Source organism: Doryrhamphus excisus, linkage group LG13 (genome assembly GCF_037039965.1).
Source record: "Doryrhamphus excisus strain RoL-2023G ecotype Guam linkage group LG13, RoL_Dexc_Guam_v1.1, whole genome shotgun sequence".
NCBI classification, from domain to species: Eukaryota; Metazoa; Chordata; class Actinopteri; order Syngnathiformes; family Syngnathidae; genus Doryrhamphus; species Doryrhamphus excisus.
The window spans coordinates 18,670,738-18,689,318 of NC_136369.1; the positions used below are offsets into that span (position 1 = coordinate 18,670,738).

Genomic DNA, 18,581 nt, shown 5'->3' on the forward strand with positions numbered 1-18,581 from the left:
TTTATAAACGCTCTTAAAGCGGCGCCGTCTTTTCCAGTCCTCATTCTCCGTCTGCCCCCGTGCGTTCCTGTCTCGGCAGGAGGTGGTGTACTATCTGGTGAAGTGGTGCTCGCTGCCGTACGAGGACAGCACCTGGGAGCTGAAGGACGACGTGGATCAGAGCAAGATAGAAGAGTTTGAGCAGCTGCAGGCAGCCAAGCCCGACTCGCGCAGGGTGGTAAGTGGACATGTTGTCGCCAATGCGGCTGTATTCATCTCTTTTTTTAATTATGTATTTTAGTCAACATATATGTATGTGGTGGAGTTTAATTTCTGTGTTTACCATTATTTTTTCTTAAAATGCACTATAAACTTTTTTTTATTTTTTAGTTTATAGTTTATAGTTTTTAATAATTTTATTTTATTATTATATATACATATAATAATTATATATAAATAAATAATAATTATTTAATTAAATAAAAATGTAATAATTTTATAGTTTATAATAAAATATATTTTATTTCATTTTTATTCTTTAATATTCTATATTTATATTACTTATATGACTATTATGTCATTGTATGGTCATATCACCTCGTACTTCGGTATGTGACAAAAATTTTAAAATAATAAAAAATAATAAAAAACCTTAAACGTAACGTCCCTGCTGTTATCATTTAGGGCAGGGATGGGCAAGCTACAGCCCGCGGGCCACATGCGGCCCACCAAGAGCTTCAATCCGGCCCGCCGGTTGCTTTCTAAGTATTTCAACTTTTAAACATACAAACTGGCAACATGACTTGCAAGTCGGATGTCTTATTTAATAAAAAAAAAAAAAAAAAAAAAAAGAAACAACAACAAAACTTTACAATTAAATTAAAAAGCCATTATGTCATTGGATGGTCATATCACCTCGTACTTCGAAGTACGTGACAAAATTAAAATTAAAATTAAAGTTAAATTATTAAATTAAAAAAATAAAGTTAAAAAAACAAAAAACTTAAATTATAATGGGAAAGCAGGAAGTGAACAAATGTAACAGTTACTGATTGTAAAAGTACTAGATGGAGGGGTAGGATTTAATAAGCTTTAAAATTAAAATAAAAAATAAATAGATAACTTAAAATTATATTAGGAAAGCAGGAAGTGAACAAATGTTACAGTTACTGATTGTAAAATTAGGTGACAAAAACATTAAAATTATAATTAAAAAAATTAAGTTAAAAAAAACAAAAACTTAAATTATAATGGGAAAGCAGGAAGTGAACAAATGTAACAGTTACTGATTGTAAAAGTACCAGATGGAGGGGTTGGATTTAATAAGCTTTGCTTCTTCCTACTCCTTTTGGACATGTGGAACTGTGAACTGATTATGGGATGCATTCAATTGTAATCTGATGCATGTTCAAATGAAATAAAACCATTACCATTACCATTACCATTACCATTACCATTACCATTATAGGAGCGTCCCCCAGCCAACCTGTGGAAGAAGAGGGAGCAGTCGCGACAGTACCGGAACGACAACAGCCTCAGGGACTACCAGCTGGAGGGCGTCAACTGGCTCCTTTTCAACTGGTACAACAGGTCAGTTTCACGATGATGTGGAGTGCATGAGAAAATGCACGATGAATTGTTCGCTTGGTAATTTATTAGCAAGAATATTGCACAACACATCGGAAACAGAACCAATATTGTCGTAGTGTTAATTGGCAAACCGCTCCGTCGACATTGTGAAGCGCATGCAGAGGTAGATAAAACTACAGGAAACTGTGGTTAATTGAATGATCAGCTTGCCTTACTTCCTGTGTGATCCCACGCGGTGAGATCCATCAGCAATGCAAAGCTGCTTAAGAGGCCAGTGAGAATAGCGGCGTGTCCCCCCTCCCCCACCCTCTGGACGGCGCTTAAGTGCCCCACTGGAAGAGAGCGGAGGAGTCTTGATTACGTAGCTCATCTCTTGATGCTCTCTGCTCTCTTCAGTCTTTTAATATCCTTTTTTTTTCATCGTTATTTTTATCTCCCGATCGGTTTTATGATGTGCTTGAAACCACCCACCCTTTCAAAACATCACTTTGTCAGGGAACGAACAAAACTCCCTTTGGTTTGCCCGTCATCCTCAGGCGAAACTGCATCCTGGCGGACGAGATGGGCCTGGGAAAGACTATCCAGTCCATCACCTTCCTGGAGGAGATCCACCGCGTGGGCATCAAGGCGCCGTTCCTCATCATCGCACCGCTTTCCACCATTGCTAACTGGGAGCGGGAATTCCGAACCTGGACCCACCTGAACGTTATTGTGTACCACGGGAGCATGGTCAGCAGGCAGATGCTGCAGCAGTACGAGATGTACTTCAGGGACGCGCAGGTAAGGGGGCAGTATAGATGTGTAAGAAAATATTGTTTCGGCGACATATCGCGATACTTTGTTCCACGATACTGTATCAATATTAAAAAGTATATCGATAATTTTAGACATTTATAATAGACAATATAAGGCAGGGGTCTCAAACACAATTTACCTGGGTCTGGGTGAGACTGGGCCACATCAGGTTTTCCCCCAAAAAAAAACGCATTTATTAAAAACAGAAAAATATACAAACTTTTTCCGTGCTTTGGTTGCGATTTTCTACAAGAAAAGCTCTGATAAAACATTCCACTGTTCTCAAATATCTTAATTTTTATTTTTCTGCACAAAATAAGATGAAAAATAAATAAACAGACTATATATTTTACACGTAACAGTCCACCTGGTATTTTTGTATCTGTAAAATTGTCATGCAATCTGCTATTATTATTTATTATTTTATATTTATATTTAAATATTTTAAAAATAATAAAATAGTATAATAATTACAATAAAATTACAATAATTATTATTATATTATTATTATGTAAAATATGCAAATATAACAATAATATTATATATAATTAATATAATAATTAGCATTAATATAATAATTATAATAATCATAATAGTTCTAATAATAATTATAATAATCTAATAATAATAATAATTTTTATTATTATGTGCTTGTGTCCCTTTTTCAGGAGCACGGGGGGGGGGCAGACTATATATTTTACACGTAACAGTCCACCTGGTATTTTTGTATCTGTAAAATTGTCATGCAATCTGCTATTATTATTTATTATTTTATATTTATATTTAAATATTTTAAAAATAATAAAATATTATAATAATTACAATAAAATTACAATAATTATTATTATATTATTATTATTATGTAAAATATGCAAATATAACAATAATATTATATATAATTAATATAATAATTAGCATTAATATAATAATTATAATAATCATAGTAGTTCTAATAATAATTATAATAATCTAATAATAATAATAATAATTATTATGTGCTTGTGTCCCTTTTTCAGGAGCACTTTGTAAACAACAGACCATGTCAAAAAACGAAATTGATAAAACCATCCAAAGGTTTAAATGAAATACTTTGGAAAGATTGGGCGGGCCGTATTCAAACACTTGGCGGGCCGGATGTGGCCCCCGGGCCATAGTTTGCCCACCCCTGCACTAATCCAACATTTAGTGTCAGTTGTCAGTTGAGATTATTTTTTTAATGTGATTTCAGGTGGTTTAGTGGCTGTTAGCATGTATGTTCATATGTTCATAAAAGGCGAGGTTTAGAGGAGCAGAACCAAGCCCGCCACCTCGCAGTCTCCCGGGGCGGCAGCACCGTGATGTCACGGCGTCCTCTGAGCGGAACGCTCGCTGTCAGCGCGTCTCAGGCTCTTCTGAGGCTCGTCTGGTTGTAGGAGGAGGAGGAGGAGGAGGAGGACGCTGTATAACTGAGTGGCCCCGAGAGGCCCGTTGTCAAGGCGATGGTTACAAATGCAGAGGCGGAGTGAGTCGACGCTTCCCCGTCGCACGCTGACAGATAAACAATCCAGTGGGAGACGGCGGTTGAGTCTCACCAGTGACTTTGCTCTTGTTTTACAATATTTCATAATGTTTGTTTTTTTTTCTGTTATTATTTTAAAGGGCCGCGTCATTCGAGGCGCCTACAAGTTCCAGGCGGTCATCACTACATTCGAGATGATTCTGGGCGGCTGCCCCGAACTCAACGCCATCGAGTGGCGCTGCGTCATCATCGACGAGGCCCACCGCCTCAAGAACAAGAACTGCAAGTTGCTGGAGGGCTTTAAACTCATGAGCCTCGTAAGTCCGAGTGTCGCTTATGTTCTTGATCAATTACATTTCAACGTTTTTTTAAACGCTGTTTGAATCCCAAAACAATAGAGAACACTGCTGCCGTTGTAAAACTTTTAACTGTCCAGGGAAGTTGCTTGTTAAAATCCTTGACTGCCATAAAAGCATCAAAATGTCACCACTGTATTAAATTAAATTAAATTAAATTAAATTAAATTAAATTAAATTAAACTAAATTAAATTAAATTAAATTAAATTAAATTAAATTAAATTAAATTAAATTAAATTAAATTAAATTAAATTAAATTAAATTAAAGAAAAAACACTCTTAAAAGGCCCCTGAGCGACGTGATACCATCATCTAGTCATGTTTTATAAGTACTCCGGTTTCCTCCCACATTCCAAAAACATGCTAGGTTAATTAGCCACTCCAAATTGTCCATAGGTATGAATGTGAGTGTGAATGGTTGTTTGTCTATATGTGCCCTGTGATTGGCTGGCCACCAGTCCAGGGTGTAACCCACCTCTCTCGCCCAAAGACAGCTGGGATAGGCTCCAGCACCCCCCCACGACGCTCGTGAGGAAAAAGCGGTAGAAAATGAATGAATGAATAAATTAAATTAAATTAAATTAAATTAAATTAAATTAAATTAAATTAAATTACATTAAATTAAAGAAAAAACACTCTTAAAAGACCCCTGAGCGACATGATACCATCATCTAGTCATGTTAGGTTAGAAACATGCTAGGTTAATTAGCCACTCCAAATTGTCCATAGGTATGAATGTGAGTGTGAATGGTTGTTTGTCTATATGTGCCCTGTGATTGGCTGGCCACCAGTCCAGGGTGTAACCCACCTCTCTCGCCCAAAGACAGCTGGGATAGGCTCCAGCACCCTCCGCGACTCTCATGAGCGGTCGAAAATGAATGAATGATTAATCACCGTTGGCAACTGCACTATGTCTGAATGAATGAATGAATGCCAATAAAACAAAGAAAAAGCAAAATGCACATAATGATGATAATGGCTATTCAACTTCCAAGTTTGGTTGAATCCAAAATGGCATATATTTTTAATGTGACATTTTAACACTCTAAAAGGGGAACTATTATGCTTTTTTGGTGCTTTTTTGATGCTTTTTTATGCTTTTATTATGCTTTTCTGACCCCTAAATGCTGTTACCATGTTGTGTTGTCATGTTAAACAATTCCAAAGTGTAAGATAATGAGGTTTAGACATTTGGAAGTGAGCCCTGAAAGAAGTTTTGGATGGCTCTGTACATTGACGTTGAGCTGAACTGACATTAATGCGATTCAGACTTCCTTGTATGAGCTGTAGATATATTATATTTTCATATTTGAGTTGTGCATAAGTGTAGCGAGTAGCTCAACTTCCTATAGCGGATGCAAATTAGTCAGCCGCCGCCCAGTAGTGCACCCCAGTTTGTGTCCAGAATTGTACTAGCATGAATAAGCCCGTGCTTATTTTTATTGGCTTATCTCCATTCTTCAGGAGCACAAGGTCCTGCTGACGGGCACCCCTCTCCAGAACACCGTGGAGGAGCTCTTCAGCCTGCTTCACTTCCTGGAGCCAGCGCGCTTCCCCTCGGAAAACACCTTCATGCAGGAGTTTGGAGACCTCAAAACTGAAGAGCAGGTGAACCCACACCCTCGTAACACACCTGTCACGTGACCTTAGAATTGAGGAACTTACCCAACCGTGATTACGTTGCACCACTGCACCCAAAGTGTCAATATTAAGACGCACTCATTTTATTCCTGCAGGCATGAAGTTTGTAATTAGCGCTCTTAATTTAATATTGATTTAGGCGTAATGTTACACTAGTCTCTGACTATGAAGCCTCTCTGATGATTTCATCAGTGCTGCACTGCATCAATAAGACACGGCGTGTGCTGTAAAACGGTGAAAATGAGGTCTACATTGGCGGAAGCATCATGACGCTGATGTAAAGATAATTTAATAACATTTGGTTTCTTTGTAGTTTGCACTGGTGTGGACCTGTAACAACAATAATAATAATAATAATAATAAAGATATATTTCATTTGTAAGTGCTTTTCTAAAAACACATGGACATGATACAGACACAACAACAAAGCATAAAAACAACATAAACAAGTGATGGATGATGGACCTTGTTCATAAATATTATGTATGATAAAATGGTAAACTACTTGAATTAAAGCGACTTTTCACCCATACAGGTCCACTAAATTGAAACTAATGAAATTTTTAATTTTTAATTTTTAAATTTTAAATTTTAATTTTTAATTTTTAATTTTTAATTTTTAATTTTTAATTTTTAATTTTTAATTTTTAATTTTTAATTTTTAATTTTTAATTTTAAAACAATAAAACAATAAAACAATAAAATAATAAAATAATAAAATAATAAAATAATAAAATAATAAAATAATAAAATAATAAAATAATATTATATCAAAATAATAAAATAGTATTATATCAAAATAATAAAATAGTATTATATTAAATAAAATAATAAAATGAGAAAATAATAAAATAAAATGAGAAAATGAGCAAATGAGAAAATGATAACATATAAAAATATAAAAATATAAAAATATAAAAAATATAAAAATATAACAAATACTAAAATAATAAAATAAAAAAAAATATTCAAATGTAAAAATATTCAAATGTAAAAAATATTAAAATATTAAAACATGCAAATATTAAAACATGCAAATATTAAAATATTAAAATATTAAAATATTAAAATATTAAAATATTAAAATATTAAAATATTAAAATATTAAAACATTAAAATATTAAAATATTAAAATATTAAAATGAAAATAAAATAATCAAACAATAAAATAAAATAATCAAACAATAAAATAAAATAAATGCATTAATAAGACACAGCGTGTGCTGTAAAATGGTGAAAATGAGGTCTACATAGGTGGAAGCAACAAGTGAAGCCATGCTAATGGCTTTGCCTGCAATTGTTTGGAAAGTGTGGGAGAGAAAAAAAAACAAAAAACTACCAACCTCAAGTTGCGATGTTCTCGTGAGCAGACGCAGCACTTAACATTTACAGCTGCTGTGTATTTTTCCGCCCTCCAAGCTTGTGGTTTTGTTTGAGCTCCACGCAATAACACATCCCAGCTCTCAGGATAATAACCTCTTTTTATTGTCGCTTTGTTTAAAACTTTCACTATCTAAATCGTCTTTTTTTTTTAATTGGCTAACAGGTGCAGAAGCTCCAGGGCATCCTGAAGCCGATGATGCTGCGGCGTTTGAAGGAGGACGTGGAGAAGAAGTTGGCGCCCAAGGAGGAAACCATCATCGAGGTGGAGCTCACCAACATCCAGAAGAAGTACTACCGCGCCATCCTGGAGAAGAACTTCTCTTTCCTGGCCAAAGGCGCCGGCCAGTCCAACATGCCCAACCTGGTCAACACCATGATGGAGCTGAGGAAGTGCTGCAACCACCCCTACCTCATCAAAGGTAACTGCTTCCTGTGTGTGCGCTTGCGTCACTAATCACATGAAAGTGGTTGTCTTAACAGATCCTCGCATCACAGCGTGTGATTAGTTTGCGTGTTCAATGACACCATTAGAGGGATTATTGCTGCATCTGCTTGAAGAGCACCTAAAAAGGAGACATGAGCAGAGCAGTGATGTCTGAAGGTTATGTTGATACCGCTGCTACGCCGCATTTTGTTTTAGTAAATGGATACAAATTTATTTATTTACTCCCTTGACAATAGCGCAGTGTTTAATGATAACCTTTAATTGACGCTGATGTAAAGATAATTTAATAACATTTACTTTCTTTGTATCTTGCACTGGTGTGGACCTGCACAATAATAATAATAATAATAAGGATATATTTCATTTGTAAGTGCTTTTCTAAAAACCCATGGACATGATACAGACACAACAACAAAGCATAAAAACAACATAAACAAGTGATGGATGATGGACCTCATTCATATATAATATGTATGATAAAAATGTAAACTACTTGAATTAAAGCCACTTATAACCCATACAGGTCCACTAAAATGAAACTAATACAAAACACAATGTAGTAACGTATAAACCTTCCTAAGTTGACTAAAAATTTTAATTTTAATTTTAATTTTAATTTTAATTTTAATTTTAATTTTAATTTTAATTTTAATTTTAATTTTAATTTTAATTTTAATTTTAATTTTAATTTTAATTTTAATTTTAATTTTAATTTTAATTTTAATTTTAATTTTTTTAAGTCACCTTAGGAAGGCTTATACGTTACTACATTGTGTTTTGTATTTAAATTTAAATTTAAATTTGTAGTACTGTATAAGCCTTCCTAAGTCAACTAAATATTTTTATTTTTACTTTTACTTTTACTTTTACTTTTACTTTTAATATTGAAATAGTATAATAAAATGATAAAATAATTATTTTTAATTCAAAAAAATTAAAAATAAAAACTTAAATTATATGAGGAAAGCAGGAAGTGAACAAATGTAACGGTTACTGATTGTAAAAGTACCAGATGGAGGGGTAGGATTTAATAAGCTTTGCTTCTTCCTACTCCTTTTGGACGTGTGGAACTGGGAACTGATTATGGGATGCACTCAATTGTAATCTGATGCATGTTCAAATGAAATAAAACCATTACCAAAATCAAACTAATTCATGCAAAATAATAATAACAATAATATTAAGAATGTTAATTTTAACCTGCACATGTCAATTGAAAAATAAACAAATGAATAAAAAAAGAAACTAATAATAATGTGAGTTATAACCTGTAATTGGAAGTTACACAATTTAAAACAAAACCAAAAAAACAATTGTTGAATAGTCTAAACAAAATTCAACAAATCTGAAGAAAAAATTTCAAAAAATTTCAATTTTCATAATTTCAACAAATTTCAATTTTCATAATTTCAACAAATTTCAATTTTCATAATTTCAACAAATTTCAATTTTCATAATTTCTAAAAATTTCAATTTTCCTAATTTCAAAAAATTCAATTTTCATAATTAAAAAAAATAAATTTTCATAATTTCAAAAAATGTCATTCCAAATCTCTGAATTTCGAATTTTGTTTTCATGAAATTTAGGGGCAGAAGAGAAGATCTTGGAGGACTTCAGGGAGGTTTACAGCCCGGCTGCCTTGGACTTTCACTTACAAGCCATGGTGCAGTCCGCCGGGAAGCTCGTCCTCATCGACAAACTCCTGCCGAAGATGAAGGCCGGCGGCCACAAGGTGCTCATCTTCTCCCAAATGGTGCGGTGCCTTGACATCTTGGAAGACTACCTCATTCAGAGAAGGTAACTGCTTGACTCGCTGCACTTACTTGCCCGAATATAAGACGACGCTCAATATTAGGCAATTGAAATAAACATTTTTTCAATGCAAATTTAGTTTAAACATATTTATCAGCAGGTTTTGTCTTGTATTCGGGTCATATACAGAAAGTAACTGCTCTGTCTTGGCAGGTACCTGTACGAGCGGATAGATGGTCGCGTCCGAGGGAACCTGCGTCAGGCGGCCATCGACCGCTTCAGCAAACCCGACTCAGACCGCTTTGTTTTCCTCCTGTGCACACGAGCCGGCGGCCTGGGCATCAACCTCACGGCGGCCGACACCTGTATCATCTTTGACTCGGACTGGAACCCTCAGAACGACCTGCAGGTAGAACACACAAACAGAAAAGACATGAAATCCAAAAACCCGGTAAGCGGTACTGATTTTAATACTGAACTCGACAGGCGCAGGCACGTTGCCACCGGATTGGTCAGAACAAAGCGGTGAAGGTGTATCGACTGATCACCAGGAACTCCTACGAGCGGGAGATGTTTGATCGCGCCAGCCTCAAGCTGGGTTTGGACAAAGCCGTGTTGCAGAGCATGAGCGGCAGAGATAACAGTCTGGGAGGAGGCACCGGCGGAGGGGTGAGTGCTGGAAATGGAATTGGAATTGGAGGGTTAATTGTTTTATGACCAGGAAATTACATACATTTCCTGGTAAATTCCAAGGCTCCGATCGAAGCCATTCATGCTCTCCCGTGGCAGGAAATGGTCAAACGGAAGCCAAGATAAAACACTTTTACCGACGGTCGCTGTTCAGTTTGAATAATAACTACTCCAGCAACATTTTGGGGAAGAACATTGAGAGTCTTTAGCCACGTATACATGGACCCAAATATTCCAATGTATTCACCTCATTCCCAAAGAAAAGTACCAATCCGAATGAATATATATGGGATTTAGGGGTGGAATATTCCTTTCCCCAATCCGATTGAGGTATCTTGTACCCGCTCAAACGGAAAGTTGTCAATCTGCGTTCTTCTTCCTGGTGTTTTTCTTCTTCTGTTGTTTATTGGCGGTTGGCAAGCAGCTTTCGTGTGCATTAGCGCCATCTGTGGAACAGAATCTAAACCAGGGGTCTCAAACTCAATTTACTTGGGGGGCCACTGGAACTTGGGTCTGAGTGAGACTGGGCCGCATCAGGTTTTCCCAAAAAAAAACACATTTTTTAAATTTTTATTTTTATTTTTATTTTTATTTTTATTTTTATTTTTATTTTTATTTTTATTTTTATTTTTATTTTTATTTTTATTTTTATTTTTATTTTTATTTTTATTTTTATTTTTATTTTTATTTTTTTTTATTTTTATTTTTTTTTTATTTATTTTTTTTTTTTATTTTTATTTTTTTATTAAAAAATGAAATAATATAATAAAATGAAATAAAATAAAATAATTTTTAATAAAAAAAAAAAGTGGACAAAAGTGGAACAGAATCTAAACCAGGGGTCTCAAACTCAATTTACTACTCAAACACACGGATGGCCCGCGAGCCGTGTGTTTGAGACCCCTGAACGGGGAAAAACTGGCAATACGGACTTATTCCAACAAGTGAAAGAAAAACTCAAGGAAGTCGGTATCACGTGATGTTGATGTTTACGTTTTACTGGGCATGCCCCATTGACTATTCTGGTTGATTATAGCGGCGCATGTAGACACGCGATTGGAATATTCCTTTCCATGTATACCATTGCTTTCGGAAAGGTCATTCGGAAAGATTCCATTCGGAAAGAGAAGAACTCCTCATGTGAACGTGGCTAAAGTCCTTGAGCAAGACCTCCAATCCCCCAAGGCGAGTCATTGCCATCTGCTGCCAGGACGTAATCATCCTTCCTCCTTCCCAGGCCATCCAGCAACAGCTGTCCAAAAAGGAAATCGAGGATCTGCTGCGACGCGGGGCCTACGGCGCCATCATGGACGAGGAGGATGAAGGAGCCAAGTTCTGTGAGGAGGACATTGACCAGATCCTCCAACGCAGGACCAAGACTATCACCATTGAGTCCGAGGGGCGGGGGTCCACCTTTGCCAAGGTAATATAAGAACAGGGTTGATATAAATAGTAGCCCATATTCCTAAAATAGCACCTTTATTTTTGATTATTGATCACAACGGCTTGTTGAGTTTATCGGACATTATCTTCTTCCAGGCCAGTTTTGTGGCGTCCGGAAACCGCACAGACATCTCTCTGGATGACCCCAACTTCTGGGACAAGTGGGCCAAAAAGGCAGACGTCGATATGGATATGGTGAACGGCAGAGTAAGGTGTTTTCTACCACATTCGTAAAGCGATTGGGTTCTCTAAGAAAGTGCCGGGTAGTGTTTGTCAAAGTGTGGTTGTGGGGCACGGGTGGTCCACAAGGAGAAACTCCCGGGAATACGAAACCTCGACCGGAGCAGAGACTCGTGCATGGGAAAGAAACCCCTCTAAGAAATAAACCTGTAATAAACCTCTAAAATAAACCTTTAATTCTCATTTTAATTCTCATTTTAATTCTCATTTTAATTCTCATTTTATTCTCATTTTAATTATTTTAATTTTAATTATTTTTATTTTTATTCCAATTTTAATAATTCTATTTTTAATCATTTTAATTTTAATTTTCAATCAGTAACTGTTACATTTGTTCACGTCCTGCTTTTCTAATATAATTTACGTTTTTATATGTAATTGTTAATTTTTTTTAATTTGTAATTTTAAAAATTTGTAATGTAAATTTGTAATCCAAAATCCAAAAAAATAAAATAATTTTAATAATTTTTATTTTAATTTCAATTTTAATTTTAATTATTTAAATTTTTTGATGATAGGCTTGCAAAATTATTTTTTAATAACTTCTAAATACAAATGTAAATATATTATTATTATTTTATTATAAGCGAATGTCAACGTTCTGAACTCCTGTTTCCATGTTAGTGTCATATATATATATAGTGAAAATATTTGCATGTTGACATTCAGTGTTTATATTATTTAGTCCAAAATCCAAAAAATAAAATAATTTTAATTATTTTAATTTCAATTTTTTGATGATAAGCTCTCAAAATTATTTTTTAATAACTTCTAAACACAAATAAATATATTATATTATTATTATTTTATTATAGTTAGTGTCATATATATATATTGAAAATATTTGCATGTTGACATTTAGTGTTTGTATTATTTAGTCCAAAATCCCAAAAAATAAAATAATTTTAATTTTAATTTTAATTTTAATTTTAATTTTAATTTTAATTTTAATTTTAATTTTAATTTTAATTTTAATTTTAATTTTAATTTTAATTTTAATTTTAATTTTAATTTTAATTTTATATAATAATAATAATAACTTAGTCTCTGACCTTTCTAATGATTTCGTGTGTACCCCCTCCAGAACAAAAAGCAATGGTATCATCCGTAAATAATACTAGCTTTAAGTCTTTCGTAACTTTGGAGATATCATTGATGTACTAGTTGAACAGTTTTGGCCCCACCCAGTATTGACCCCTGGGGAACTCCGCACGTAAATACCGTAGTAGTGATTTAATGTCATGTCCCCAATTATGTTGAAATTTATGGTCATTTTCCAAAAAACCGTTGAGCGCCACACCGTTGAGAATCCTTCTCTTGTGTTTTTAGAACAGCCTGGTTATCGACACCCCGCGTGTCAGGAAGCAGACGAGGCCCTTCAGCTCCACCAAGGACGAGCTGGCGGAGCTGTCGGAGGGCGACAGCGACAGCGACGACTCCAAACCCAAACTCAGGCGAACCCACGACCGTCCCAACAGCTACGGTCGCACCGAATGTTTCCGAGTGGAGAAGAATCTGCTCGTATACGGGTGCGGCCATTAAACCGTGTCTACGCCATCAATACGCCACAGCAGCATCGTGTCAATGTCATTCAAATATAAAACGTGTCGTCACTCAGGTGGGGGCGATGGAAGGACATCCTGAACCACGGGCGCTTTAAGAAGCAGCTGACGGACTGGGATGTGGAGTCGATCTGCAGGGCGCTCCTGGCCTACTGTCTGGTGCATTACCGTGGCGATGACAAGATCAAAAGCTTCATGTGGGACCTGATCGCACCCACAGAAGACGGACGCACCAAGGAGCTGCAGAATCACTTGGGTATAAAAACCTGAATCACCTTGAAGGTTCCACATTAGACGATATTTAAGCAATATCAGTATTTAAGCAGTATCGATGGAAGCCAATCAACCCAGCCAATCACAGGGCACATATAGACAAACAACCATTCACACTCACATTCATACCTATGGACAATTTGGAGTCGCTAATTAACCTAGCATGTTTTTGGAATGTGGGAGGAAACCGGAGTACCCGGAGAAAACCCACACATGCACGGGGAGAACATGGAAACTCCACACAGAGATAGCCGAGGGTGGGATTGAACTCAGGTCTCCTAGCTGTGAGGTCTGTGTGCTAACCACTCGACCGCCGTGCAGCCCCCCTATTATTATTATTATTACTATTATCATTATTCTTCTTCTGATTATTACTACTACTACTAGGGTCTACTACTCTTAGTAGTAGTAGTAGTAGTAGGCTAGTATTAGCCTGCTTATTGACTTGCTTATTAGCCTGCTTTTGCCCTGTTATGTGAAATTTGTCAGAGATTTATTTTTTGAAAAATCAAATAAATAAAAAAAAATCAATAAAAAATATCAAATTATTTGTTTATTATATATTTATTTATTTGCTTAAAAACATTTTAAGGGGGCTAAAGTTCCCCTAAAATAAAATAAATATAAATAAAATAAATAAAATAAAAATAAAATATAAAAGTATATATAAATTTTTTTTGTAAAAATAAAATAAATTAAAAAAATCCATTAAAAAATTTAAAATCTATAAAAAATATCTAATTATTTATTTATTTACTTGAGAACATTTTAAGGTTGCTAAAGTCCCCCTAAAATATAATAATAAGAACTAAAATAAAATAAATAAAATAAAAATAAAATATAAAAAAATATATGAAATAAATAATTTTTTTGTAAAAATAAAAAAAATAAAATCTAAAATAAATCTATAAAATAAATAGTTTTTTGTAAAAATAAAATAAATTTAAAAAATCTAATTATTTATTTATTTATTTACTTGAGAACATTTTAAGGGTGCTAAAGTCCCCCTAAAATATAATAATAACTAAAATAAAATAAATAAAATAAAAATAAAATATAAAAAAATATATGAAATAAATAATTTTTTTGTAAAAATAAAAAAAAAATAAAATCTAAAATAAATCTATAAAATAAAGTTTTTTGTAAAAATAAAATAAATTAAAAAAATCAAATTATTTATTTATTTATTTACTTGAGAACATTTTAAGGGTGCTAAAGTCCCCCTAAAATTAAGCCTAATGACGCCACTGATAGCCCATACAGAAGACCGTTTATGACCGTTTGTCCTCTGCCGCTTAGGTCTCTCTGCCCCGGTTCCTCGGGGCAGGAAGGGAAAGAAGATGAAGACCCAGTCCAGCTCCTTTGACATTCACAAGGCCGAGTGGTTACGGAAGCACAATCCTGAGCACATGCTCCAGGACGACGGTTACAAGAAGCACCTCAAACATCACTGCAACAAGTAAGTTCATGTTGTTGTGTTTGGTTTTTTTCCCCTCCCGCTTAAACTTGGCATTGTTTGACCCAAGCTCATGACGCACCAGTCATAAGTTGCACAGATGCCAGGGGGAATAATATCATGCATTTCTTGTTATCTCTATAATTCTGCATTATGCAGCTGTAGTTTTGGTTGTACAGGTGTACTTTATACATGGCTGATTCTCATTCTAAGAAATATCACAGACCTCCTAATTTTATGTTTTTGTCATGTCATAAGTTGCACAGATGCCAGGGGGAATAATATCACACATTTCTTGTTATCTTCATAATTCTGCATTATGCAGCTGTAGTTTTGGTTGTACAGGTGTACTTTTTACATGGCTGATTCTCATTCTAGGAAATTTCACAGACTTCCTAATTTTTTGTTTTGACATGTCATAAGTTGCACAGATGCCAGGGGGAATAATATAATGCATTTCTTGTAATCTTTATAATTCTGCATTATGCAGCTGTAGTTTTGGTTGTACAGGTGTACTGTTTACACTGCTGATTCTCATACTAGGAAATATCATAGACCTCCTAATTTTTTGTTTTTGTCCTGACTCGATGTCTTTGAGAATAAAAACGTGGCGTCCTCGTCACAATGGCACATTTCAGCTCCAGCAGCGATGAGGCATTGAACGATGTACCGGTTCTGACTCTTCCTGCTGATTCATTAACAGACGCGGATCACAACGGGCGGCGCTTGAGTGATAGAAATCTTAATGAGACTTCAGGCCGGCTAATGGCCACCATGGATCACTCTTGATCGCTGACAGAGGAGAGGAAAGACTGCCGGGGCGGATGCCGCCGTTGACGGAGACAAAAGCCAAATAGATGGCTGCCTTCCTGTTCAGTGGCGTGCTCGTGCCCACGGGTTGCTGCGTTTTTTTGTAGAAAGTTCCCCTTTGTGTGGCGTCGTCCAGTAGTGCTGAAACCAGGGATTGTCTGATACGTGACACGCAGGGCCAACGGGGACACAGTTTGCTGACGCTTGCGTTTTGGAGGGCGCTAACCCGCCTCCTTTCCAGAGCACCTATTGCAGGAATAGAAAGCATTTCTCACACTTCATTTCCTGCTTGTTGTCACGCCACTTCCTTCTCTTATGATGGCTTCTGGATGAATTGTTTGTCTATGAACGCATCCTTGAGGGATTCCTCGCATGCCAACCGCGTCACGCAACCGCTCGCTCCTTAACAAGTGTGTGACAGCGCAGAGATTGTTGGCAGTAGTGTGTGTTTGTGTGTGTTTGTGTGCGTTTGTGTGTGTGATTCACGCCGCACGTACTCGCACAGAACCAGGAAGGAGAGTGATGAAGGGACGTGCTGACAGGTGGACTGGGAGTCAAGGTGTTGTGGAGCGTTACAGCAGCTGCTCCAGTCACACAGAAGTGTGGCGGCCGGAGGGGCGGAGCCTATTCACCACACTCTGGCCCCTAATTGGGAATAGCGGTGGAAGATTTTGGACTAAATAATACAAACGCTAAATGTTAACATGCAAATATTTTCACTATATATGACACTAACATGGAAACAGGAGTTCAGAACGTTGAAATTTGCTTATAATAAAAGAATACAATATATTTACATTTGTGTTTAGAAGTTATTAAAAAATAATTTTGTGAGCCTATCATCATAAAATTAAAATTAAAATTATTAAAATTATTAAAATTATTAAAATTATTAAAATTGTTAAAATTGTTAAAATTGTTAAAATTGTTAAAATTGTTAAAAATGTTAAAAATGTTTAAATTATTAAAATTATCAAAATTATTAAAATTATGAAAAATCAAAATTATTAAAAATCAAAATTATTAAAATCAAAATTATTAAGTTTATTTTATTTTGGGGATTTTGGACTAAATAATATAAACACTAAATGTCAACATGCAGATATTTTCACTATATATATATGACACTAACATGGAAACAGGAGTTCAGAACATTGACATTCGCTTATAATAAAATAATAATAATACAATATATTTACATTTGTGTTTAGAAGTTATTAAAAAATAATTTTGTGAGCCTATCATCAAAAAATTTGAATTAAAATAATTCAAATTGAAATAAAAATTAGAATAATTAAAATTATTTAATTTTTTTGGATTTTGGACTAAATAAGACAAACACTAAATGTCAACATGCAAATATTTTGACTATATATATATGACACTAACATGGAAATAGGAGTTCAGAACATTGACATTCGCTTATAATAAAATAATAATAATATAATATATTTACATTTGTGTTTTGAAGTTATTAAAAATAATTGTATGAGCCTATCATCAAAAAAATTGAAATTGAAATTAAAATAATTAAAATTTTGGACTAAATAATACAAACACTTAATGTCAACATGCAAATATTTTCACTATATATATATATATATATATATATATATATATATATATATATATATATATATATATATATATATATATATATATATATATATATATATATATATATATATATATATATATGTGACTAACATGGAAACAGGAGTTCAGAACGTTGACATTTGCTTAAAATAAAATAATAATAATATAATATATTTACATTTGTGTTTAGAAGTTATCATTTAGAAGTCTATCATCAAAAAATTTAAATTAAAATAATTAAAATTAAAATAATTAAAATTAAAATAATTAAAATTAATGAGCCTATCATCTAGTGAAATGTCTAATATCTGCATTTTATATTGAATACAGAGTACCACCATTGGCATTCAAACAGCCAAGTGGAGGCATGCGTGGCTGGCATATGCCAACTTTTTTTTTTTTTTTTTTTCCAGTGGTAGTGATAGTCGACGCCATTTGTGGTCTGCCTAGCAACAAGTGGCAGGAAAAATGAAAGCCAGGAAGCTCACGTCCGAGTCCAAAAACACAGAGGTCAAGGTCACAGCATCACACCAAAAACACTTTCTACCACGTTCATCCTCCATATTAAGTTGATACAACGACTCAGCTGATTGAACATCAGGTCCAAGTGCTCGAATTCACGTTAAAGACGCCACCCAATAAGATAAAAGTCATGTGTTTGTCCTATCAAAAAAAAAAACCACCACATTATTTCTCCATTGAGGATTATGGCGGCTTTGTGTTCAACTCGGCCGTGTGTGCGTGTTCAATGCTCACTCAGGCAGTTGTGCTTGGTCAGGGTTTTTTTTTTTACGCGTTGGTGGGTTTTCTGTGTGCAGGGTGCTGCTACGGGTCAGAATGCTGTACTACCTGAAACAAGAGGTGATAGGAGGCGAGGCCCAGAAGGTTCTCAACAACGTGGACTCCAGGTGAGTGCGCCAGTTTAGTTTTATGCTGCAGCTTGGCGAAGATGTGACGGTATCCTCATCGATGCCATTACATGCGTGGTAGCAATACAAATGATGCGATGATAACGATCCTCGTCGTTTGTCATTTTTACTGTTATTATCATTACTCTTAATATTGGGAGT

The 18,581-nt window shown here is 34.8% G+C and overlaps 1 protein-coding gene and 1 non-coding gene across 9 annotated transcripts in view; both read left to right on the top strand.

The window, feature by feature from the left end:
• The window catches only part of chd9 (chromodomain helicase DNA binding protein 9), a 98,053-nt gene that overhangs the window by 64,097 nt on the left and 15,375 nt on the right, over positions 1-18,581 (top strand). For all 8 annotated transcript variants that reach the window (XM_078795571.1, XM_058089449.2, XM_058089450.2 and 5 more), the window contains 15 exons: positions 80-217; positions 1,448-1,569; positions 2,106-2,349; positions 4,003-4,179; positions 5,684-5,827; positions 7,407-7,662; positions 9,276-9,486; positions 9,655-9,850; positions 9,928-10,110; positions 11,369-11,554; positions 11,671-11,781; positions 13,144-13,343; positions 13,433-13,632; positions 14,949-15,108; positions 18,330-18,419. In XM_078795571.1, coding sequence (XP_078651697.1) covers positions 80-217; positions 1,448-1,569; positions 2,106-2,349; positions 4,003-4,179; positions 5,684-5,827; positions 7,407-7,662; positions 9,276-9,486; positions 9,655-9,850; positions 9,928-10,110; positions 11,369-11,554; positions 11,671-11,781; positions 13,144-13,343; positions 13,433-13,632; positions 14,949-15,108; positions 18,330-18,419 — 2,618 coding nt within the window. The remainder of the gene's footprint in view (positions 1-79; positions 218-1,447; positions 1,570-2,105; positions 2,350-4,002; positions 4,180-5,683; positions 5,828-7,406; positions 7,663-9,275; positions 9,487-9,654; positions 9,851-9,927; positions 10,111-11,368; positions 11,555-11,670; positions 11,782-13,143; positions 13,344-13,432; positions 13,633-14,948; positions 15,109-18,329; positions 18,420-18,581) is intronic.
• Positions 10,191-10,329, top strand: LOC144901643 (small nucleolar RNA SNORA16B/SNORA16A family). Its single transcript, XR_013629704.1, has one exon. It is a non-coding gene; the product is annotated as a small nucleolar RNA SNORA16B/SNORA16A family (small nucleolar RNA).